The following is a 26768-nucleotide window of genomic DNA, read 5'->3' as shown; positions in this document are numbered from 1 at the left end:
TCCCTCCATCCCTTCCTTAGTAATCACCCGTCCTAATTAGAGACTTTTGACACTCTTACTCCATGGGGGAGGCAATGTATTTTTCCTGAAAACTCCAACTATATTCACTCAAGAGAAAAACAAAGAGGAGACTTCCCTAAAAGTTAAAATAGTGATAGAATTGTATTTACTTTAACTTTAGTACATACGATTAAATTGATGCACATAGAACTTCAATTAAAGTCTACAAACAACTTTGAAATTTATTGTCCTTAATCTATGATAAATTAGACATTTGATATAATATGTTGACAAATTTTGTTGATCATCATATTTTAAGACATAATGGCTTTAATCTCTTCATCAATGGCTTCCTTCCAAAACATGACATCTCTAAATTTTATAGCCTTTTCAAATACATTGGCTCTACACTATTGAAATAAGGGAAGAGGATGACTGTAGAAAGAAAGTGAGATAAAATTGACATTTCTTATAATTTTTTGTCCAAAAGACTTTCTATAATTCATATAAAGATAGACATAAGATGTGAATTACATTGCATTTAGTATTGTCCACATCTTATGTTTGTTTATCTACGAATTGTATAATATATTATTCGGGATAAAACTTATAACAAATCCTAATCGGAGAGTAATATTTAAATTAATAATTGAAATTAGTTTTAATTTGATCAATGCTTTCAAAATCTCATCCAAACATCCAAGAAGAGAAAGAAAAATTTACCAAAATGAAATGAACGTAAAAATTCACTGCAATCTAGTTTTACTCCAAGGCTAGAAAAATCGGGGTTGAATTCAGAATCGAGAAAGGACCGATTCAATGGATCGGGTGATTCAATAAATTGAATCAAATAATTCATGACAATTCTGAATCGGTTATTTTAATGTTGATAAAAATGTATTAAAATTCATATAATGAAATTCAAGCATTTAATATAATGTATAAAATATAAATTTATTGACTAGTTTCAATAAAAATATGATATGAATCTAAATAGTTTCAATAAACATGTAATTTATATATTTAACCTCAATTGTAAATTTTTTTTTCGATTTTTATTGAATACAATGATGAAAAAGTTAATAAATATTTAGTTCTATTATATTTTGTACAAAAAATTAAAATAAAAAATTCAGTTGTTAGATAATTTAAAAATAAATATAATTTTGAATCGGTTTAAATCAGTCAACTGAATTGGTCTTAATCAATCAATTAATTGAACCGATTCAGCGAAGGATTCAAAAAATTCACTAAAAAACGATTAGATATCTGACCGTTTTTAATCCAACATCTTTTATAGCTTCTTTTTTTTTTTTTTAAAAGAATGTAGCCTTGTTTTAATATTCTCCTCTCAATAAAACTATTTTTTATAGAAATAATATATATTTTATATTCTTACCCGTAAATATAAATGCGCCAGACACACGTCAGAAAGTGAAGGTCGCGTCATTTTGAGAAAGTAAAATTGGTCGGTATTTTGCATAACCATAAGCTCCATGGCGCTCGACACGGTACCAGCCGCTATAGAAGAGCAAGAAGAAATCGATGAAGAAGAATGGGAACCACGACTTGATGCACCGGCACATCACCCGTCTGCTCCGCTTGATGAGGTAAAAATCTGATTTCACTCGGTTCCTTTTTTTGTTTGTTGAATTTTGCTATTCTTCGTGTTTTAGTTTTTCCCCTCTTTCTTAAAGGCTTTAGAGTCTGTAAATAGGGTTTCATTGGTTCATTTCTCACAAAAGTTTATAGATGACGGTTGTGGTTAACGTTTCCAGCGAACCTCACTGTTCTTGCCCCTTTGTTTTTGCTCGTAATTGTGCTTTACTTGCTGTATAAACGAGTTGTAGAGGGCATTCTATGATGTGAGTACCTGGTGTTTGTCTAAAATATTCATTATTAAAATCTATTTGCAGCTTAGATTTATATGCTGGTTCTAATATGATGTCATTTGCCTGACGTTTGGTGCATGACATACCAGTACATTGTGATTAAAGCTCACATGCTCGCATGAATTTTTCCGTATGCATTCAACTTGGCTGAAATCTGAAATTGGAACCCTTGATTGTGAGACTAACTGTAGTACTATTTGGCACTCCAACTTAATGAGATGATAAGACCCTGTGTACTAGAGTTACTCCGCACTTATAAAAAAAAAAAAAAGTTCTAAATGAGATGATATGGATGTTGCCAATACATAATCACCCATATTTATCAGCCCTTAAATTTCTGTAGAATATAAATTCACTTTAAGAGCGTCAAAATCAACCTTGGTGAACAATGTTTCAGATTCAAACCCTGATTCCTTTCTCTTTCTATTATGCAGTTATTCGAGATCTCGACTACAGTTGATCCTGGTTATATAATCTCTCTGATACGGAAACTTTTACCAACCAATGCAAGTGATAACCACACTTCTCATGGCGTTGATGCATGTGTTGATAGTAAAGTAGCCGGTAATGATCACGTGGAAGAAAGTTCAGCTTCTCTATATGGAGATGAAGTTCTGAACTCATCAAACAATACGTCTGAGAGCATGAACATTGTTCAGGATTATGATAAAAATGCTCGAACAGAAGGAGAAAATGAAGAGTCATGCCATGGGTTTAATCTGCCTAGTAATTCGGTAGGAGAAGAAGCTTGGGAAGAGTATGGTTGCATTTTGTGGGATCTTGCTGCAAGTAAAACTAATGCAGAACTCATGGTACTCAAGTTTCACCTTCTCCTGTTAACTAATCGTGATGTTTTTTTCCTTCTATTTTCTGATTACATGTCACGTCATTATTACCTTCATCCATGGTGCTAAACAAATAAAACTTGATTTAAAGAACTAGCTAGTTATAAGTACAATCTAGCGCCTGGCCTTGTGACTCCTCGAAAGTCTTGGACTCTTGATTGTGCTTGTGATTATGAGGTGATGATGATGGTCATTAAAAATCTTACCCAAAGATGTGGTGAATTGTATTGATATATCCACCTCCCACCACCCTTCTCTTTCGCAAGAATCCCACAAATTATTAATTTTTGTTGAAATAGGCTTCTGAACTGTGGTTTAACGTTTTGCTAGAGATGTAACTATGAATTCGTTCCTGCCATAATCTAGTATGCTATTTGTGCAGGTAGAAAATCTTGTACTTGAAGTACTTTTAGCCAACCTTTTAGTTTCCCAATCTGTGCGAGTTAAGGTAAACCACACATCAACTTTGTTGCAAAACCCTTTTTGCGTGATTCATTAATGTCATTGACTTCCCTCTTTTAACTTGGCTTCTGTGTTTGGGTCAACTGTTAGCCTTGGAATTTTAAAAATTTGCTTCATGTGGATATCCTTGATTTTAATGCTCCAGGAGATCAGTCTTGGAATTATTGGAAACCTTGCCTGCCATGAAGTTCCGCTGAAACATGTAGTGTCTACAAATGGATTGGTTGAGATACTTGTGGATCAATTATTTTTAGATGACACTCAATGCCTATGCGAAGCTTGCCGGTAATATATAGTCATATACACTTGTAATTACCATAGTTAGTCTTTTGATTTGAATATTTTCAGATTTTGGTTTTAGTACCATTTTTGGTATCAACTTGCATATTTTGTGCCATAATGCTTCATTTCGGTTTGGTATGAAGTTGTAATTACCTGGACTTCTATGTATTACGCTGTAACTTGTGGCCAATGTGCATCAGTGTCTTATGCCTCTCTTGAATTTTCTTTTCCTTGGCATTCATTATATCTTCTGGTGAAAAATTTGAAACAGCCTTTGTTCTCGATTGATTGACAAAACATAGAAGTGCATATTAGTACTCACTGGTTTCCCACATTTTATTGGAAGATTATATGCCTCTTTTTGCATGGTTTGTGGGTTTAACGGGGTATAAGACACATATGTACACGGTCTCCGGGTTCCTCTTCATAAAAATGAAAAAAAAAAATATTCATCTCTCTCTCTCTCTCTCTCTCTCTCTCTCTTTTGTTTTTAAAATAACATTTATTTAATGAAAATAATCTTTATTTTTTCCTACGTCTTCTTTTCAATCTTCCGCAGGTGGCGGTATTTGAGTCACTTCTTACGTGTTGCATCAATCATATCAAATATTTTTCATATGTTTAACTATAATGGTTTTGAGACCCACATTATATCCTTCTTCTTTCCCATGTGGATGATGCCAAAGTGCTTAATCAGACCTTGAAATATTGTTTGGCACTGTCATACGAATCATCTATTTTTCTACAGTAATTTAGTCATGAAGCCCTTACTCACACCCTATAATATTGTTAGTCAGTGTTACATAGCTACATGTCACCCTAGCATGTAAAATATTCTATTTTGTTTAAATATGTATACTTTTCTTATGGTAATATTCTTGTGCAGGCTGTTGACTTTGGGTCTTCAAAGTTGTGAACCTATTCCTTGGGCTGAAGCATTGCAGTCGGAACATATTTTATGCCGTATTTTATGGATTGCAGAAAATACCTTAAATTTACAGCTCATCGAAAAGGTAGCAAATTGTCTGTGATTTATTTTCCTAGAGACATTTTGGTAAATGTGTGTGCATTTCTGCATCTACTATGATATATAGTTTAGAAACAAGGAGCTTTGCTCTTGTTTAGGTACATCATCCACTCCTCCATAGTATATTACTTTATTTGAAAAATAAATCATATAGGAAATGATAGTTAGAGCTATTAAATGATTTTTTTTTCTACTTAGCTAATAATGACTTTCAGAGTAGTGGCAGCATCTCCCTCCTTGCCAGAGCTCCCTCCATTGTTCATCTAAAATTAGTTGTATCTTATATTTTTTCTAACGTCTTTTTTATTTTCTCAACTCATACCTTTTTAGTTTCGTCACCAATAGTTTCATAAAGGTTTTTTTTTTTTTTGATCAGTAATCAAAGATAATATATTCATAGAAATAGGCGGATACACATGAAGTATACATGAAAACATGCCTAGCTAGAGGATACAATAGAAAGAAGAAGATCATGGACACTATGTCTGTTACAAACTATAGCCCCCGCCCATAGGAGATCATGGAAGAAGGAGATCATGGAAAGAAGAAAACTTTAAGCTCGTCCCTTGTTCTCTCTTGATCATCAAAACATCTAGCATTTCTCTCCCTCCAAATGCACCAACACAAGCATATTGGTACCAATCTCCAAATTGTTGCTACCTGAGAATCTCCGTGTAGTCCTGACCAGCTTGCGAGGAAATCCACCAATCTCCAAGGCATAACCCAAGACAGTCCAACTCTTGAGAAGACATCATCCCATATAGCCTTAGCCACCTTGCAATGTAAAAGCAGATGATCAACCGACTCTCCCTGCTTCTTACACATACAACACCAATCTAGGACAATGACCTGTCGTTTCCTCAAATTATTTATGGTGAGAATCTTGTCCAAAGACGCTGTCCTGACAAAGAAGGCTGTTTTAGAAGGAGCTTTCGTCTTCCATATACTCTTCCACGGGAATATAGACAAATCGGAGTTCGTAAGCTTTTGATAAAAAGTATTGACCGAGAAGATACCTTTCTTAGAATGATTCCAATGCAACTTGTCTCCGGAGCCCTTTGGAATACTTGCGGAATATAAAGCCACAAAGAACTCCGAAAAAGACTCCAATTCCCAGTCATGGGCTGCCCTAATGAAGTCAATATTCCATTGAGGGGCGCCATTTACTGAAGAATGAAGAAAGGCAATCGATGCCTCCTTAACTCTTGCAAGGACAAAGATGGCAGGGAAGGTATCTCGTAGACAATGGTTACCACACCATGTATCAAACCAAAAACGGACACGCGAACCATTGCCCACAACAAAATGTTCATGTTCTCGGAATGTCCCCCAAAGACTCCTAATGTTTTTCTATAAACCCACTCCATAAGTGTTTCATACCTCATTCGAGCACCATCCTCCCCAAGCTTCCCCAAACTGAGAATCTATAACCGCCTTCCAAAAAGCCTCCCTTTCATTTTGGTACCTCCACAACCATTTACCCAAGAGAGCTTGATTGAATTTTGGTAAGTGGTGAATCCCCAAACCTCCCCCTGAGATTGGGATACAAACTGTAGACCAATTAACCAGGTGGAATCTAAACTCATCCCCCAATCCACTCCATAAGAAATCCCTTTGTAACTTCTCAATTCGGTTAGCCACCTTTGTAGGAAGCGGGAACAAAGACAAGAAATAGGTGGGTAAGTTAGAAAGAGTGTTTTTAATTAAAGTCAACCTACCACCTTTCGACAAGTAAAGCCTCTTCCAAGCAGCCAATCTGCACTCTATCATTTCGACTACATTATTCAAAATCCTTTCAGATTTAAAAGAAGCACCCAACGGTAAACCAAGATACTTCATAGGAAGCGAAGATATCTTGCATCCCAAGGTAGAAGCAAAAATCTCCACATCGGGGGCGGCCCCCACTGGTACCATTTCCGACTTAGCGAGGTTAATGCTCAATCCTGACACAACTGCAAAGTAAAGGAGTAACGCCCTCAAGTCTTGGACTTGACTGAGGTGTGCACTACAAAAAATAAGCGTGTCATTAGCAAATAACAAATGTGAAATGTTAAGATCACCATTCCCTATTGAAAAACCATGGAGTAACCTGCCATCCACCATCCCCTCAATCATCTTATTGAGAGCTTATATGACAAATAAAATAAGTAGAGGAGAGAGCGGATCTCCCTGTCCCAGGCCACGAGAGGAGTTGAAGAAACCCACCGGAGAGCCATTTACCAAGATGGAGAAACGAGCTGAAGAGATACAAAATTTTACCCATTTCTACCATTTTCCCCCAAAATCACATCTTTCAAGTAAATAAAGAAGGAACTTCTAGTTGACATGATCATAAGCTTTCTCCATGTCTAACTTACAAAGTAGCCCAGGCTCTCTAGACTTAAGTCGACCATCCAATACTTCATTTGCAATAAGAACCGAGTCAAGGATTTGTCTACCTTTGACAAATGCATTTTGCGGCTTTGAGATTAGTTTTTCCACCACCGAGCATAGTCTATTTGCTAAAATTTTGGATAGAATCTTGTACATCCCATTCACAAGACTAATGGGACGATAGTCCCTCACATCCCTAGATCCCACCTTTTTAGGAATGAGGGCTAAAAAGGTGGCATTGAGACTCTTTTCAAATCTAGCATTAGAATGAAATTCATGAAAGACTTGCATACTATCTTCCTTGACCACCTCCCAACAAGTTTGAAAGAAACCTAGGGTAAACCCATCTGGACTGGGAGCCTTATCACTTGCCATACTTCTGATAACATTGCCCACTTCCTCTTCTGTAAATGGCCTTTCTAACCACCCTGCACTGTGCTGGTCTAATGTGGAAAAAGACAAACCACCCACTCTCGGTCTCCAATTATGCTCTTCCGATAATAATTGTTGATAGTATTGTTCAATGTGGTTTTTGATAACTGTCTGATCCAAAGAAGCTGCCCCATCTACCATCAGTGTATCAATAGCATTGTTCCTCCTGTGAGAGTTAGCCATCCTATGGAAGAATTTCATGCATTTGTCCCCCTCCTTAAGCCTGAGTACCCTTGATTTCTGTCTCCATGAAATCTCCTTCATCAAAGTAACCCTTTCAAGATCAGAAACTATCTGGTTCTTTCGGATTTTGTCAGGATCAGAAAGGGATCTGGCCTCCTCCTCACCTTCCAAGCCTTGTAATTCCTCTAAAAGAGAGTACTTTTGCTGAAACAGATTTCCAAAAACTTGTTTATTCCACTGCTTCAGGTCCTGTTTTAGCGCTTTCAGCTTTTTAGCCATAATGAAACTTGGAGAGCCTTGGAAACTATAGGAAGTCCACCAATGTCTGACCCTGTCTACAAAACCGTCAGTTTTAAGCCACATATGTTCAAATTTAAAATACCTTCTACCCCCATGGATGCCTCCACAATCTAAAATGATGGGGAAGTGATCAGAACATAAACGGGGTAATCTTCTTTGAGCCACATCCGGAAAGTGTGACTCCCAATCGGGTGTTAGCAAAAATCTATCGATCCTTGACCATGATGGGCAATCACGGTTGTTGGACCAGGTAAAAGTGCCTCATAATAGTGGAATGTCCATGAGCTCCTGTTCTGAAATAAAGTCAGAGAAATCTCTCATAGCTGGAGTGATGCAAGAAGTTCCGGACCTCTCGCTTGGAAAGCGAGAAGTATTAAAGTCCCCCCTATGCAACTCAGTAGCCCCCACCAATTAGTGACTCCCGCCAGTTCTTCCCACAAAAATCTCTCTCTAAATCAATATTAGGGCCATAAATCCCAGCAAAAGCCCACGTAAAGCCATCTTCTAAATTAACAAAAGAACATGACACCAAGAATTCACCCACATACTCCTCCACCCTTTCCACCACCCTTGTGTCAAACATAATTAAAACTCCCTCGTAAGCACCTTTTGATGGTAGGTAGGACCACCCAATATGTTGTCCTCTCCATAAACTGCGAATTACTTGTCTAGTAATAACTTCCAACTTAGTCTCTTGTAAGCATATGATGTCCCCTTTCCACTGGCAAAGTAAATTTCTAACTTGGAGCCGCTTATTAGGATCATGCAGCCCCCTCACATTCCATGAAATTATTTTTGGCTTCATGGGACAACCATCTTACCTCTCCCCTTACTATGCTCCCGAGTAGAACTCTTCTCACCTCCATCCTCTTTCATTGCCCAATCTAGCCTTTTGAGTTCTCTTTCCCTTTTTTTGGCCGAAGCCAAGGATTGATCGGACTTCGCTTGGGCATTCATAGCCTCTACAGCTGTAAGTAAGGCTATAAATTCAGCTTCAAAATCTCCATAAGAAATTCCTATCATGTGCTTAATGTCCATTGCTCTTCGAATAACCCAATCTGACACATTGTGATGAAAGGAATAAAGTGGAGTAGATTCATCCTCTCCATCCATGTTAGCCGTAAACAGAATCAAAGAACCAGTATTTTCTAAAAAACAGGGTTCTTCTACCACCTGTTCCGACGCAAGGGCTATTGCCTTCGCAGCCAAGGGAGCTGAAATCAGCCTAGAAGGAGCTGGCGGCTCTGTCTGTGCCACTGCTAGGCCCGAAAGTTCAAACACATCCAACAAATGATTTTGGGACAACACCGGTAGAGTCTTTGTCACCAGAGGGTCGGGAACTAGGCCATAACATGTTGGCGGCGAATTCTGTGCCACCACGAAAGGTGGCGGCCCATCCGAAAGCCCCCCCTTGTTCCAATGAAGCTTGCGCAGGGCCGTTGGCTTCATCGAGAGCTTCCGTAGAATGAGATGGCATATCAGTGGCTGCTGGAGTTTTAGTTGCCGACGCTAGGGAAGCCGTCGGGTTTTGTTTCAGGGATGCCGATGTTTGAGTCGCCGACGCAGGGATTCCGGCGGTACTTAGAATCGGATCATCAACTCTAAAGCCTACCGACACCACCTTAGGCATCCCATAACTCACCGGCGAGCCCACAACCACCACTGTCGAACTCGCCACCACCGACGAGGAGACCTGACCCACCATCAATGGTAGTGACGACACTGGGCTTTCTCTGTGGGCATCCTTGTGTCTCCACACAGGCTTCGAGCCTTGGGCTACGGGATTTGCCAACTCATTGGGCTGCTGGAGAATAGGGGAATTGGCCTGCAATTGAGGCCCACCAGAAACAATTCCTTTCCCCTCAAGCCCAGACTCATACACGGGCCCATTAAGGAAGCCTTCACCCTGGCCCCCCACAAAAATCTTTTCCCCCTGAAGTCCCTCCTCAACGCAGCGTTTTAATACACCCATATTAAGTATTAAACCACCCACTTGCGTCTCCATCTCTGCCAAAGCCAGCAACAAAGAGTCCAAACTTGGCCCCGACAAAGGCTTGCGTACACTTGCTTCTTCACAGGGCCGCGTCTTCACCAAGGGACCTGACCCCTCTGCAAGTTTTGGAGCTCGAGACAGAGCCTCCTTGTACGAAGAAAAAAATTCATGCCCCTATGTTAGCAGAGGAGGCAGCGTTCATGGATGGTTCCCTCTGTTATCCCTTCCCAAAACAAAGGAAGTTGCAGTTGCAGCAATTTCCTTCAACAACTCACCAAAATTCCTACAACCAACACCTTTCCTCTCGTCCGGAATCACTAGTAAGCCGTTCTGTTTCTCTTGACCGAACTCTGATAAGGAGAAGAAACTCCCATAAGAGTTGCGTTGTCTCTGAATCACCAACACCTGAGAGCCAATTCTACGCGACCTGATGAAAACAGAGGGACCCTCTGAAACTATACCTTCCTCCACCATGCCAGCCAGCCACCCCAAGGAGTCTTGCTCAATGAAGATATGATTCACAGCGCGACAACTGTTCTCAGTGATTCTCCACCACCTTGCTTTCATCTTCATAAACTCAAAACATTTCTTATCAATAACAACATTCCTACTCGACCCCATCACAATACAACTACTCATAAAATCCTGGAAACTCTAGGCTAACAAATGCTGGTCTCAACCAACGACAACAGAAAACCAATGGGAAAACACAACATTTTCCTCATGTGTACGGAGAGAAAAATAAGGAGAGAGAAAACCCACTCATCGAGAATTGTGGAAGCTTTTAAGGTTACTGAATTTTGGAGAAAGTTAAGAGATTATAAGTTAAGACTTCTGATGACCATGGTTAGTTCGACGCACAAGATAAAGGGCTCTTGGTCTTTCTTTCCACTCGAGCTAAGTTTGTGAAGTTTGTCACCAGTAACATAGAAAAAGAGTAAAGGGATAGAGCAAAACAAATTCATATTATATTGTTCTGTCTATTACAATGGAGGGAGGCTTCGATTACAAGCACATGCATGTTTTTTATTGCTCAACTGGAATGTTAACTTTAGTAGATCAGTCCAACATTGGGAGATGAAGGTTTTCTCTTCATTCTTACTTATAAAAAAAAAAAATTTTTTCTCTTCGTTCTTTGCCAAGTTGTTCCCTTTAGGTGGAGAAATCGGTGGTGAGGACCAAATATGTTTGATCCCATCCAAAAGGCAGATCTTTGAGATCAGATATTTCTTTGGTTGTTATTTTCGGTTGGTTGGCAGCTCATGGGAAAATTCTGGCTATAGAGAATTTGAGAAAGCGTGGTATACTTCTCATGGATTGGTGCTTTATGTGCAAAAGGAATGGTGAATCGGTGGACCACCTTCTTCTCTATTGTGAAGTGGTAAAAGTTCTGTGGGATGAGATTTTTTATAGGCTTGGTATTTTGCATGGGTGATGCCTAAAAGGGTGGTGAATCTATTGGCTTGTCGGAGAGGAATCCAGGGTAATCGTCAAATTGCCGTTGTTTGGAAGATGGTGCCATTATGTCTTATGTGGTGTATATGAAATGAGAGGAACGGACATTGTTTTGAAAATAGAGAACATTCATTGGGAGGGTTTAGTATTTTTTTTTCCATACATTGTTACTTTGGGCATCGGCTATTGTATTGGATGGGATTTGTTTTCATGATTTCTATGCTGCCTTTTTCCCGGTCCTAGTTTGTAATTAGGTGTTTTCTCTTGTATCCTCGTTGTGTACTTGGGCTATGCCTAATTATGTGGTTTAATAAATTTGCGTACTTGTAAAAAAGAAGGAGATATTTCTTTAATGCACTCATCCCTACTGTTGGTTCTCCAATTATTTGGAAATGTATTTGGAGAAACAGGACGCCTTTGAGGGTAGTTTTTATTTTTTGGTGGTCGCATTGGGACAAATTCTCACAATGAACAATTTGAAGAAGAACATTGTAACAGTAGATTAGTGCCCTATGTGCAAGCAAAAGGGGGAAAACATGGATCACCTTTTGTTACATTGTGGGTTCTCTTGAGAATTATGGTCAGCATTGTCCGGCACTTTTGGTCGAGTGGGTCTCATGCCACAGCGAGTGAAGTTGTTCGCATCTTAGTGATGTCCTTGTGGAAGTCATAGAAATTTATAAGTTTGGAAGATGGTCCCTTTGTGCTTAAGGTGGTACATTTGGCAAGAACGTAATGACCAAACTTTTGAGGACCGTGAAGGGAGGGATGGCGACAAAATTAAGAGCTTCAGTATTAAGCACTCTCTATCTTTGGATGGCTGCTCATATTAGTTCCCAACCCTTAGCTTTCTAGATTTCAAAGACTTTTTCTCTTTTTCTTCTTTTTGCTTATTGGAGGTTTCATTTTGTGTACTTCTTGTGCACCAAGATTGTGCACCCCTCTACTCTTTCGTTAAAGTTGTATTGTTTATTAAAAAAATAATAAAATGGTTCTGGGTATGCTAACTTAGTAACGTATGATATCTTTAGGTTTAGTCTCCCTGGGGGTTGTTGTGCTAGTCTCCTTGGGGGTTTAGGTTTTATGGGTGAGTCCTGAGGGCTCTGCCGTGGGGTGGTTCCCCCGTCATAAAAAAAAAAGAAAGAAAAATTAAAATTGCTGAAATTTACTTTTAGAGTTCTTGGCCTAACATGTTGTGGTATTATTTTTATTTAATCCTTAATTTTCCCCTGTTTACCAGTACTTGTTTTATTGGAACCCAACAATAAGTTAAAACAGGTTGAACTGATTAAAAAAGAAGAAGTTAAAAACAGGTTGAATAACTTGGATAATGGTGTTGGTTTCTGGGTTTTATAATTCTTTTAGGTCATTCTTCAATAAATTGCATATACAAATAGACAAACAGAGTTTTCCATGCTTTAAAAGTAATTTTTAAAATTCTTGAACACTTGTCTCTTTTAAACTTTCTAAATCTTAACCAATTGTCAAAAGATAAGCATTTAACTGCATATGATTTCCAACACGAGATGACTAACAAAATATTACCCGAAATCACACCATAGAAAATTTAACTACCATTTTAATTCCTCTAAGCTACATATGAAAGTGTTTTCTGGAGATTGCTCAGAAAAGCTAGCTTTCTAGATTGAATTTATGGGTCGATTAGAAACTACAATGCTTTGGAGGAATAAACATTGCTCAACATACAGTTTATACACTTTTCAATGAGTTAGAGATTTCCTTTTGAATAAACCTTTCACTGGCTGAAAGAGGCTTCCTTTTCTTAACAGAGTGTTGGACTATTATTAGCCATCATTGAAGGTCAGCTGGAAGTTGTGCATGTTCTCCTTCCACCTTTGATGAAGCTGAGTTTACCGAGCATATTGATTAATCTCTTGACTTTTGAGATGGGCAAATTAACAAGTGAAAGAATTCCTGAAAGGTACTTATTCACTCTGTTTCCAAATGGGTGACACAAGGGCTACATTAAACCCCCCCCCCCCCTCGCTCTCGCTCTCTCTCCCCCCAAATGGGTGACACATTTGTATCATGCAATTGTTTGGTCAAGCAATTACTTCATTGTATTAGTAATTTCTTCTCAGTTTATCCTTCAGTTACTATATTTTCAGACTTTACTAGTTCCTAGTCCCTAGCTTGTGTTTAGGTGTTTCCGCTTGTATACTTCCTATGTACTTTGGCTATGCCTATTTACTTGCATTAATAAAATCTCGTATTACTTATAAAAAAAAATCACAATTAAGCACACATAAGATATGGGAGAACAAAATAATAATAATATTCTCCCTGAATAATGCTAAATACCTGTAAAAGAACATAACTAGGGATCTAGAGGTTCATAACTAGGGATCTAGAGGTTAAGTGATAACTTAATGGCACGTATCTCAACTGGTGTTTGTAAATTTGTTGTCTTTGTCCAATTCATAATTGATATTTTTTTTTATTGGTAAGATAAAGTTTGAAACGTGTAAAAAGGCATTGCTCAAGTACACATGGAGTATACAAAAGAAAACACCTAATTACAGTACACAAACTAGAAAATAATACAAGAAAGTTATGAACGCTAATTCCATCGAGTACAATAGCAGAAAACCAATAACATAAGGTGTGTAAAAGAAATTTCTATGTTCATCCAAAGAGCACTCCCCGCGTCTTCAAAAATCAAAACTCCTATGATTCCTTCCTAGCCAATACCTCGGATAAGATATAAAGGAATCATTCTCCAAACAGCAGCCCCGTGGGGGCTTTCTTGAAGACCTTTCCAGCAAGCTAGAAGAACCACCAACCTCCTAGGCATCAACTACGCAAGTCCAGTCCTACTAAATATCTTGTCCCATAATGCCCTTGCCACCTCATAATACAATGATAGATGATCCACAGATTCACCATTCTTCTTACACGTAGCACCAATTTATGACAATAAGTCCACACTTCCTCAAATTGTCCATGGTCAAGATTTTTCCAAGGGAGGCAGTCCAACCGAAAGCAACTTTGGAAGGCACCTTACTCCTCCAAATACACTTCAAAGGAAAAAAGAGATGACCCTGAGTTTACAAAACCTTGTACAATGACTGAATAGTGAACTTCTTACTCCCAGTATGCTTCCAAAGCATCCTATCCTCCTCAAAGTACCAATAACTGCAGTGTATAATAAGCTTAAAAACTCCGAAACAGCTCCAATTTCCCGATCCTGGGCAACTCTAATAAAATGGACATTCCGTTGATAAAGGCCATTAGAGCTGTCTGAAAGATCCAACATTGAAGCCTCCCGGTTAGAAGCAATTTGATATTGTGAAGGAAACACCACCTCGAGAGCAAGATTACCACACCAAGTATCATGCCAAAATCTGATCTTAGAACCCTCTCGAACCGCAAAACTAATAAGACTGGAAAAACCCTCACAACCATTCCTTCTGTTTTTTTTCCATAAACCCATACCATGCCCACCCCTCACTTCGTTAGAGCACCAACACCCCTAGCACTACCATACTTGAAGTCAATTACCTCCCTCCACGGTGACTCCCCTTCTTGATGATACCGCCACAACCATTCCCCTTCATGGTGGATATTACCATATATAACTGTAGTGAAGTGATGTAGAGCCCTTTATTTGACTCTGTTTATATATGGGTGGCTGCACACAATAGTTTCTGCTCCTATAGATTTTTAGAATTTATGCAATTGTGGTATTTTCTTCATCCCTATTGTTGGGTATAATGCCCCAAGGTAGGGACCAAGCCACATCTAGGCCATACTCCAAAATGACTAGTTAATGGTACAATTGGAGCCCCATTGGAATCATTATAAAGAGCAAGAACTTTTCTCTCCCAATCTATGTGGGATCACATGCACCACTTACAGTCACTACTTAATATGAGGTATCACATTGGGTGTTCCCTATTGTATATTTCTAGTGCACTTGGGTTACGTCCCTTTGCGCTTTGAATAAATTTGCCTTTCAAAATGACCTATAGTGAAGTTATCTGGCGCAGTTGGCTATTGTTATTGATAATTTGAATTTACCATGTGGACTGAACAGAGAAAATTCAATTGCAATAGCGTGGAGCCAATTCTGGATGGCTTAACTGGCCATTGGCTTTCTGCACATGCCCAATAACTAACAATCGAGATCTACGTTACACAATCTGCATGTAGTACCTTAAGCACTGTGTATGACATATGATGGTTTTGAGTTTCTGTTTAAATGTATTCAACAATAAAGTTTGTCTAATAATCCAATTTACAAGGGTTAAGTTTCTCAGCCTAGTTGCTGGTATGTAAACAGTGGGTGTTTGATGATTAGTCATCCTTTAATATATGATTTTCTGATACAAATATACTCAAATTTTGTCAATGAGATACTAATGTCTTACATGATTTTTGTAACTTGGATTTATATGTACTCCTCTCTGCAATTCATGCCATATGTGATTTATATTGTCCCCTGATTCTTTTAGTGAGATAATCAGTGATACTATTTTTTTCACTAATGAGGTGTCAAGGAGGTCTTTGAGTACCTAATTAATGTCTGGGCATGTGCAGTTTCCCCATCCCAAACACGCTGATGACTAGTTTTGATTTTTTTGGGATAGTCATTTCTTTCCTGCATTTGACTTTATTTTCGTACAATTTTCAGGTATTCAGTTCTTGATGTAGTTCTCCGTGCAATTGAAGCTCTTTCTGCTTTAGATGGTCATTCTCATGAAATCTGTTCAAATAAGGAACTTTTTATATTAGCTTGTGACATGGTCAAACTCACTGACAAAGTTGAGGTACATTATAGCTTGCTGAAATTTGTAAAAATACTAGCACTGGATAAGTGTATTTTGTGGTTCCATGTCATTTAATTCTTTTCAAGTATTTTGATAATTGTTAATGCGCTTATTGTTTGAGGTATCAACTATTCATTGTCTTTTCCCACCAAAATAAAATTCTTGAGAACTTTTGGACTCAGTTCTTACTACAGAAAATAATTGGCTATATGGGAAGGGTTTTTTTTTTTTTTTTTGGATGGGTAAGATAGTTATAATTGGCAACTATGAGAAGTATCATGCAAATTGAAGTGAATACCTATTGACGCTAACTCTCTCTCCTGATGAAAATTGCGAAAATTTTGTGATGAACTAATTAAGTTGATTGATTTTCCTGCAGGTTGCCAACTCTTGCGTTACTGTTGCAGTACTTATTGCAAATATTCTCTCTGACGCAACTGATTTAGCATCAGAGATATCACAGGGTAATTAATTTGTCTTTTCTCTGCAAGTTTTCCCTAATGCTGTTGTCTTTTGTGTGTGGTGTGTGTGTGTGTGTGTGTGTGTGTGTGTGTGTATTTCCTGGTGATTTTTAACTTCTGTTAGAATTAGAATTGACACTTTCAATCTGTCCAGATTTGCCTTTTTTGCAGGGGCTCCTTGATATATTTCCTTTTGCTTCAGATGATCTAGAAGCACAAAGTGCACTCTGGAACATCATTGCAAGGTTACTCCTTCATGTTCGAGAAAATGAGATGAGTCAATCAAGTCTATCTCAGTATGTTTCAGTTCTTGCAAGCAAATCTGATCTGATTGAAGACATTCTTCTCGATTACCAATTAGATGACTGCAGCGACAAAGACAAGGGCATGACCACTTCTTGCACAAAATCAAATGCTAAAACTACAGCTGTATCCTATTATGTGTTGGAATAACCTATCTTTTGTTTTACTATATGCATCTTTAGGTTATCTTTCTTATATTGATTGCCATGTCTTGTACTTACTGAAACTGCCTTATTTTGCAATATTTTGTTTCTCTTGACCTTTGTGACAGATTAGAAGGTTAATCAGTATTTTAGACCAGTGGATTGTTTCAAAGGATTCTGCTGAAGAGAACAATATGGCAGGTGAACTTCATCCAGATAATGTCAGTGTGAATAGATTGCTTGATTGCTGTCGGAAATCATCCAAGTACGCTGTCTCTCTCTATCATTATTTGATAATATTGTTTGTTGCGATGCTTCAAGTTAAATACACAGCTTCTATTTCTTTTAATGCTGATTTATTTTTGCCATTTATTACATATCAGTTTTCAAGCGAAATATTCCAAGCTTTGCTTGAACAATTATCTTGTGGAACAACAGTTTTCTTAGCGATTTATTACATATCAGTTTCATGTAACTTTAGTTTGAAGTTGGTGATACAATAAACACAAAGGTGCCAGGTCACTCATGGACAAAGAGTGAGAGGATGAAAGGTGTGATCCAGTGCCTGGTAATTAGTTTCTTTCAGAGAATGAACCAGATATTAGCTGATTTTACCTTGAGCATCAAGCTCATTTTTTGTTTGATGGACCCCCCATGTTTTGAGTAATGTTAAGTCACTCAACTGTGCAGTTGAAATCGAAAAGAAACTTAATGGGATGAAAGAGCACGATCTCGGGGTAGATTTGCTAGGGCTAGTTTCAATAAAAGCATCTTAGATTTATGTCAAAATCTGATCAATTATTAGAAATCTCTATATTGGCTGGGGCTAGTTTCAATGTACCTATGATTATATACTCTTAACTTTGAAAAAGAGTTAAACAATTATTTGTTATCTCTGATGAGATTGGGCGGCCTATGACGGCGGGCGGGATCAAGACTAATGTTGGGGTATTGGTGTGTTGGTGTGATTAGGATGGGGTTTTCAAAAGATGTAGTGATAGAGTCGAAATATTTTTCCCTTGTGAAAGATGGAGGTTTCTTGGTTATTATAGAGAGGAGTTGGAGGGTGGTGACTAAGCTGCTACTGGGGTCTCTTACTGTGCGATGGTTGGCAAAAGCATTAGAGGACTATTTGAAGGGACAAAAGAAAGATTTTTTCACCATGGTCTGGGAAGGCAACTGTAGCTTCATAGTGCAGAGGTGCTCCAATGGTCGCAGCCGCTACACGACGTTGGTGGAATATGGTGGGGGTGGAAGACGGAATTTTATATTTGTTCTTGAAGAGAAGGAGGGTAGTGGGTGGAGAAGGATGGTGGAGGCATTGTGGGAGTTCATCTACAAAGGGAGAAACACCTACAGAGGAGTAGCACTGATGAGACCATCGGTAGTGAGGATCCAGCTGCAAATTCGCACATACAGGGAGGCGTTGCTGGCGGAACAACCCTGGGAAATTTGAAAGGGGGGCGTTGGCATGGAATTGCAGAGAGGAGCAACTGCAAGGAAGGGTAACGGACATAGCACTGGCACAGTTCCTCGTATTGTACAGTGGTAGGGTGGCGGTGGCAAGCTTGTTGTCAGCATGGCAATGGGTAGGGCTGCAAATGGTCCGGTCCTGTCCGGCGATGGACCAAATATTTTCGGTCCATCATTTTTCCGGACCGGACTTGACTGGACACCCAAAGGGACCGGACCAGCTATCGGTCCGGTCCAATCGGTTAGGCCTAATTTTTTATTTTTTAAATAATTAATAAAAAAATTTATTTAAAATACTAAATTAAATTAAATGACTTATTAATGTAGATTATGTAACAAACTCAATAAAAATATATTTTATATGGTCAATGATAATAAATTAGATGAAAATTATATTATTAATTTATATAATTACTATATAATTAATTAATTGATATTATATATTAGTTAATTCATAGAATATTAACAAGTGTTAATAACATATTTAAAATTTTATATTGTTAATAGTGATAGGTTAGATGAAGATATATAAAAAATATTGTTAATTTATAGAATATTAACAAGTATTAATAATATATTTAAAAATTTATATTGTTAATTGTATAATTATTATATTTAAAAAATATATATTTTTTATTTTTCATTCGGTCCGGTCCGGAAAAACCCTAGACCGTGGATTGGACCGAAATTTTTCGGTCCTCTAAAATGTGGACCAAAACGGTTGGTCCGTTCGGTCCGACCAGACTGTTTATCATCCCTAGCAATAGGGGACGTGCATAGTACATTGCTGGACGTAAAAACACAGTTGAGCACGCTGCAGAAGGAGGTTGATTGGTTAATACGGTGCGTTGAAGCTAATGGAGATATGGGGGTGGGCCTGGAATGAGGTGGGCCTAGTGGGGGCTTGGGAGAAGGAGCAACAGACTTAATGAAGAAAACAGATGGGCCGCGTATTAAGGGCCTAGGCCCGGTATCTGGTAAAAATTTGGGCACTATAGAGGAGGGACAGAGCTGACCAGATGGGCCAAGTAGAGTGGGTAACCAGATTCGGCTTCAGCCCGTGGGGAAAAAAGGGGGAAAGGAGGCTCTCGGGCCCCAGCCCGTGTGGAGAGTCCGAAAGGGGGGTGACCATTGGCCCACCACCGATGGGAATCTCGTAATCTCGCCAAAACAGGTGGCAAGAACACCACGGTCAGCTGAGGGACTATCGACTATGTTCCAGAAGTCGCCGATGGAGGTCCAGAAGGTGCCGACAACGGTGGTGGACCTGACGAAAGTAGCGTGGGATAAGGTAATGAACTCCTTTCCACCACCGTGCGCTGTAATTTCGGCGTTTTGTGGCCAGAAGATGCCGATGAACAGCAAGGAAGGCCCATCCATTACGACAGAGGCTCTACAACATTCTGTGGAGCATTTTGAGGCTCGGGTAGCAAGGCAAGGTCACTCTGTGGGAGTTGTCGAGGTGAATTCCGAGGGAACTGTAGAGGAGCCTCCATAGATGACTGTTCCTTTGTTTGGAGGTGACGAGGGCACTAGTACTGGATCACATATGCCTTTTCTCTTCTCTGGAAGTGATGAGGGAACTATTAGTGGGAAGGCAGAAATATGTTCGGGGAGGAAGAGATGGGGACGCCATTGAACTCTCAGTGGGCTTTTAGAGAAGGGGAGCCCATACCCCTGAATTGTATGCTACCAAATGAGTCTAGTGTCTCTGATTGGGTGCTACTCAAGGTAAAGCAGATTCAACATTGTGTGGGGATGGAGTGTGAGGGCTTTGAGGAACAATTTATGGTTTTACTTACTGCCATAGAGGTGGGTCACACTCAGTTCAAGAAATCTAGGACCAAGAAACAGTGGGAGCTAAAGAGACTTACGTGGTCATTGAACTATGAAGGTAGGTCAAGTTGAGATAGATCCAAAGGGAAGGGGATAATATCTCGTATATGAAGCCTAAAAAAAAATTTGAAAAAAATCTCGTATTTGAAAAAAAAATTTCAAAATCTCTTGACCTTCCTCAAAAAATTTCAAAAAGAATATTGTGTCTGGTCCTTCTGTTTTAATAGCCCTAGCTTTTTTCGCGAGGAGAGAGAAAACCCTAAGGAAGTAAAACCCTAAGGACGCCGGCACCACCTAGCCGGCGAGTGACCTCTCACCGTCGCCACAGACAAAGCCGACGGGCCCGGGCGACTTACCTGAGGGCCGTCCGGCGTTGGCCCAGAGGAGAGAGAAAACACTACGAAGCGCAAAAGAACCAGATCTGCCGCCACCCACCCTGTGCCGGCGAGACTCTGCGCCGTCGGCACAGATAAAGCCGACGGACCTCGGCGACTACGCTGAGGGCCGTCCGGCGTCGGTTCATCCTCCGGCGACGTTGATATCGCTGTTTTTGCATCTCAGAGCATTCCGGCGACCTCCCGAACTCTGTTGGGCGTGCCGTCGACCCTGAAGGCTCCGGCGAGTGCTCCGGCGTCTTCTGTGAGCACGTTTTGCAGCATCTCTGCAGTGCTTGCAGTGAGCACGAACTGTTCGTAGTGCTTGCAGTTCCCAAAGGTTTTAGATTCATCTCTGAGATGATGAATGGTTGTTGAGGAAGGAGAGTGGGTCAGTATGGGTTCTTCTATGGAGCTGGTTATAGAATCTAAATCCTTTACTTTGGTAAAGGAGGGGAGCATGTTGGCCATTACTGAAAGGAGTCGAAGGGTGATATCTAAGTTGGTTCTGGGTTCGACAACAGTGCAGTGGCTGACTAAGGCCATAGAAGCGTGTACTAAGGATAAGAAACAAGATTTTTTCTCCACTGTTCGGGAAGGTCGACGTAGTTTCACAGCGCATCGGTGCTCGAATGCTCGAGGACGTTATATGGCGGTGGAGGAGTATGGTGGTGGGGGGAGGAGGAATTTTATTTTCATTCCTGAAGAGGGGGGCAGTGGTTGGAGAACGATGGGGGAGGTGCTGCGACATTTTTCCTTCGGTAAGAGAGGGAGTGACGGCTTGGAAGGACAAGGTGGTGTGGTAGGGAGGGAGAACTTGGAGAAAGACCCAAGTACATCCCCGGTGGCGAGGCAATCCTATGCGGCAGCTCTAAAGACTGGACATGCTTCGGGGGATCAGAGAGTGGAGGGTTTGCCAATCACACCTCAAGACCAGCTTCTCGAAATGCACAAGTCTCTAAAGGAGATGGAAACCCAACTTGTCGAGTTGAAGATAGCAATAACTCTCATGTCTACGAAAATAGATCGGCTTTCAGCTGGAGGCAACAGGGTGGTAAGAAACATGATAGGCCCAAATCCTTTAAGCTTAGAAAAAAGAAAACGGAAAATCGGATTCGGCCCTGTCCCTATAACCAGAGCCAGGAGAGTATGGCGGGTCAAAAGGAAATCTGGGTTATTTGAGGTGGGGTCTACATCGGGTATTGGCATAGAGACATCAATAATGGAATGTCATTCACCTCGTGCTACACAGGATAGATCGGAGTTGAAGGAAAAAGGTGTACTGCCGAGGTCTGAAGGAGAAGTAGGATCCGCCATTATCCCAGAGGTGAAGGGACTTATTGTCACCCCAGAATCTTCAATGGGAACCCCGGTACCATTGGAGAGAACCAATGGAGTTATTGGAGAACCAATGGGTTTGGAATTGGTGCCTTGTGTAGAGGATTGTCTAAAGTCGGGAGTGCAGGTTGATGGGGACATTGTGGCTCCCCTGGTCTCTCTTCCTACAATAGCAGATTGGATCCTGCCTAAAGTTAACGAGATTCAGCAATTCGTGGGAATTTCACATGGAGGATGTGAAGACAAATTTAACGAACTAATTACTACGATTGAGGTAAGCCGCACACTTGAAACCAAATCAAGCTTCAAGAAAAGCAGGAAGTTACAGCGTCTCTTTTCGACAATCAATTACGATGCTAAGGGTGGTAGTTCAACTAGAGGGAAGTCTAAAGGGAGGGTATTGTGAAGACAGGTATCAAGGTGTTGGGGTTGGTGTTCGGGTAGAGTTTTAGTTCTACGGGAAACAAGGTTTGGGGTCGGGTCTGATGTACTTTGGGTTAGTTTTTTATGGGCTTGTTGGGTCATTAGGGGCTTGTTGGGTCATTTTGGGTAAGGTGTTTTCTTGTTTACACTCAGTGTAACTGGTTTCTCCTTTTGATATATACAATATTTTTACTTATCAAAAAAAAAAATGAAGCCTAAAATTATGTCTTGGAATATCCGTGGGCTTAATGAGGCAAATAAGCTTCTTCGTATAAAAAATTTGCTTCGTGAGTGGAAGGTAGACATAGTTTGCTTACAAGAAATTAAGCTTAAATTTATTTTAAGGAAAATTGTGTGAAGTATTTGGAGCTGTCCCTATGTGGATTGGGTGGATCTTGCTTCGAATAGGGCATCGGGTGGAATCTTAGTGATGTGGGACAAAAGAGTGGTGGAGAAAATGGAAGACTTCATAGGGGAGTATACAGTGGCTTGTTCTTTTAAAAGTGTGGAAGATAATTTCTTGTGGGCATTTGCAGGTATATATGGGCCGAATGTAGACAATATCAGATGACTATTATGGGAAGAACTTGCTGGAGTACATAGCTGATCAAATCTTCCATAGTGCATGGGTGAGGATTTTAATGTTATAAGATTCCTAAGCGAACGATCTGGAGACAACAGGCTGCACCGAGCAATGACAGAATTTTCAGATTGTATTTTTTATTTGAATTTGGTGGATCTTCCTCTCATGGGGGGTTCTTTTAGAGTACTCTCTCTAACTTACCAATATATTTTCTGTCTCTATTCCCAATTCCAGCTAGCGTAGCAGCCCGGATTGAAAAACTTTATTGTGATTTCTTATGGAATGGTGTGGGGGATGAATTTAAATTCCATCTAGTCAGTTGGGACAAGGTATGTAGGCCAATCTCCTCTGGTGGGTTGGGAATTAAAAATATGAGAACTTTCAATCGGGCCTTGGCCTTTTTTTTTTTTTTTTTTCCTTTCAATCGGGCCTTATTTGGAAAATGGTTATGGAGATATAATATGGAGCCGAAAGCCCTAAGGAAGTCGGTGGTTGACTGCAAGTATGGAAGTTTGTGGGATGGCTGGTGTACTAAAGAGGTGAATGAGGCTTATGGAGTGGGAGTTTGGAAATACATTAGACGAGGGTGGGGGGTTTTCACTCGCCATACTAAACTTGTGCTGGGTTCAGGATCTAGAATAAAATACATATGGTGTGAGAATATTGCCCTAAAGGATTCGTTTCCCTTAGTTTTCCGGGTGGCATGTGATCAAGAAGGTTCAGTAGCGGATCTCATGATGTTATTGGAGGATCAAGTCCAATGGAACATCACTTTCAATAGGGCGGCACAAGATTGGGAAGTAGGCAACTTTGAAGAATTCTTTAGCCTATTGTATTCTAAGAAACCGAATGGACAACAAGCGGACAAGTTGTGGTGGGTACTTGTAGGTAAGGGTACATTCTCGGTTCGATCCTTCTACAAATCCCTCACACACTCACTAAATAATCAGTTCTCATGGAGAAGAATTTGGAGGAATAAGGCGCCCCCCAAAGCAACCTTCTTTGCTTGGACAGCTTCACTGGAAAAGATTTTGACAACAGATAATATGAGGAAGCGCAGGGTAATTATACTAGATTAGTGCTGCATGTGCAAGAAATCAAGTGAAATGGTGGACCATCTCTTACTACATTGCTAGATAGCTCAAGCTTTGTGGATTGAAGTGTTCAGCCGAATAGAGTTAGCCTGGGTAATGCCTGCCACATTGTTGAGTTTTTGGCCAGCTGGACACTTCCTAGAGGCTTTCCACAAATCAAAGCTATGTGGAAGATGGTCCCTATTTGCATTATGTGGTGCATATGGCAGGAGCGCAACGATCGGACAATTGAAGATAAGGAGCGGACAATAGAGGAACTTTGATCCTTCTTTTTTAGAACCTTATTTCTATGGGCCATAGCTATAGATTTTAATGGTCTAGACTTTCATGACTTTCTTGTTTCCATTACTGCAACCTAGATAGGTCTTATCTCTTGTATACCATCTTGTATACTTGGACTATGCCTATCATCATCAATAAAATCATTTACTTATAAAAAAAATACTTACTTTGGCTATGACTACTTTTCTCCATCTTTCTGCTGTGTTTTTTGGTACCTGTATTGGTTTCCAGTCATGCCAATGGTGACTTCATTTCTTAATCTGGAAATTTGGTATTTATTTACATGGTAAGGAAGCCAAACGAGTAGAGCTGCTTCTTCATATTCCATATTGAGGAAGAACACGGAAACATTGGGTCATCTTTTGTTGCATTGCGAGGTTGATAGCATATGGAACATGGTTTTTGGCCTATTTGGGATAGATTGGGTTATGCCTTCCTGAGTGGTGAATGTACAATATGTTGAGAAGGGAAACCCGATAGCCATCAATACTCTGTATCATGGTGGATGGCCCCATCTTGCTTACTACGATATATTTGGAGAGAAAGGAATGCGCATAGCTTTTAAGGTTACGCAAATTTAGTGTTGGAGCTCAAGTCATCTGTATACTTGAGCTCAAGTCATCTCTTTCATTGTACAATGGTCCAAAATAGTGTAGCTTCTTATGTTTCTACTGTTCAAGATCTTTTAGCACTTTTCCCAGTTACGAGAATCTCTTGTATACTTCATTTCACTTTGGGTTATACCCTTTTTTTGCCTTGATTAAATTTTTCTCATAAGAAAAACTCTTATTTATTCTGAAATGCATTGCCATTTAACTTTTGCCCATTTTACCATTCTGTTTGGAAAGTAGTTTTGAACTAATAGGCACCTGCTAATATTTGATCTTAAATGACAGATGTAATGATGCATCATGCTTCATGGATTGATATTTGCTAAAGGTGTCATCCTTGTGTCCTGGTCTTGAGATACATCCTCATACAGCTACACCGGAGAAAACTCCTTTACAGAATACTGCCCGGAGGAACACTAGATCCTGCAAGGAACATGTAATTTCAGCTGAGGACAAGATTGCCAGAGATTCATTGAAATTGTGGCCAGATAAGCCCAAGCGGCCCCAGTTTTTTACCTTGTCAGTTTTGATGGTAGAATTGGAGTGAAAGTAGATCTTTGAAACGACCTTGGGACAATTGGATATAGAGATAAAGGGCAGAAGCATGGTATCTGAAAAACCTGCTTGATTAGTGTAATGCATTATACGTTGTAGCGAAGGAAGGAGGTTGGAGGGAGTTGTGAAAGGCGGGATAATTTGCTGCCCTTGTCTGTGTAGATTGATTACACAGCAGAGATCATTTCACTTGGGTTTGGACAAAAAACAAAAAAACACTGTGCAAAGGGAAAGGTGGATAATTAAGTTGTCTTAGAGTAATGATACACATTTTTTTATTTTTTTTTCGTAACTTTGTTTTAAATGGAGGGTGGTTGTGTACAATTTGAAATTCAAATAAAAAAAAAGACTATTTGATGAAGTGCAGTGTGCACTATCACATGATAATGGTAAAAAAAAATATATATATAGTCGTGCATTCATGCAATACATGGTTGATTGTGGAGTAGTTTAATGCAACCTTTTTCAATTACTAATTGTAATAATCAAATGTAGAAGAAAGAAATTAGTAAGTTATATATAAAAGAAGTGGAAATGCCTTAAATATTTAAAATATAAAATTGCATTATATTTATTAACACAACCTTTCAAATTGTTTTAGCTTAAATTACCAAATTTATGGACATCTAATATAAAAAAAAATTAGATAAGATGGCTCAACAAGTGCAAAGTTCCAACTTTAAAAATTATATTTGTTGTAGACATACACAACTGGTAAAAAAGAACCATGCTTTTCAACACAACTCTGTTTCCTCCAAATCATCAGAACTTTCCCCTAGTAAAAGACAAATATGTCCTTAGATGGGTAGCTCTGCTAACACATCCAAGACTGGATAGAATTTATTTTGAAAAAGAAATGTCATATAAAAGAGAAATAATAATTGCAGTTGTGAGTGTGTAAGTATCGTGTAATTATTTTAAAAAAAAATTAATAAATACGAGATCTACATAAAAAAAAAAAAATAATTTTTTAATAATATATTATACTATTTTTCAAAATAATTGTACTACGCTTATGCATTTCACGATTTTATATAACATTACCTCATATAAAATTCTAGAAACCACTTTCAATTGCCTCCTTCCTCTTACCATTTTTTATTTAGAAATAATAATAATAATAATAATAATTTATTAGAAATTTAATTATAAATGTGTTTACATCATTTCCCCAGGGTTATAGAATGAATAGGATAATGATACACCTCTAACTAGTTTACAATTAGTTTACAATTCATTTTAAATCAACCAATATAAT

General features: G+C 39.2%; 1 protein-coding gene across 1 annotated transcript; it reads left to right on the top strand.

Moving 5' to 3' along the window:
* Positions 1–1437: 1437 nt before the first annotated feature.
* On the top strand, positions 1438–25871 carry LOC108979246 (protein saal1). The gene is made up of 11 exons (XM_035690309.1): positions 1438–1610; positions 2327–2704; positions 3120–3185; positions 3345–3484; positions 4368–4494; positions 13035–13186; positions 15899–16034; positions 16414–16498; positions 16650–16924; positions 17070–17206; positions 25241–25871. The coding sequence occupies exons 1-11, from the start codon at positions 1497–1499 to the stop codon at positions 25269–25271; spliced, it is 1641 nt and encodes a 546-aa protein (XP_035546202.1). The 5' UTR covers positions 1438–1496; the 3' UTR covers positions 25272–25871.
* The last annotated feature ends 897 nt before the right edge of the window (positions 25872–26768 follow it).

This window comes from Juglans regia, chromosome 5 (genome assembly GCF_001411555.2).
Source record: "Juglans regia cultivar Chandler chromosome 5, Walnut 2.0, whole genome shotgun sequence".
NCBI lineage: Eukaryota > Viridiplantae > Streptophyta > Magnoliopsida > Fagales > Juglandaceae > Juglans > Juglans regia.
The sequence above is the reverse complement of the archived record's forward strand: the minus strand, read 5'-3'. Positions and strand labels throughout refer to the sequence as shown.

Bases quoted from the DNA above. Each gene is read 5' to 3' on its own strand.
- LOC108979246 (XM_035690309.1), top strand. From the start codon at position 1,497: ATGGCGCTCGACACGGTACCAGCCGCTATAGAAGAGCAAGAAGAAATC. The intron at 16,925-17,069 runs GTATCCTATTAT...CCTTTGTGACAG, and splicing joins CAAATGCTAAAACTACAGCT to ATTAGAAGGTTAATCAGTAT. The intron at 17,207-25,240 runs GTACGCTGTCTC...CTTAAATGACAG, and splicing joins TGCTGTCGGAAATCATCCAA to ATGTAATGATGCATCATGCT.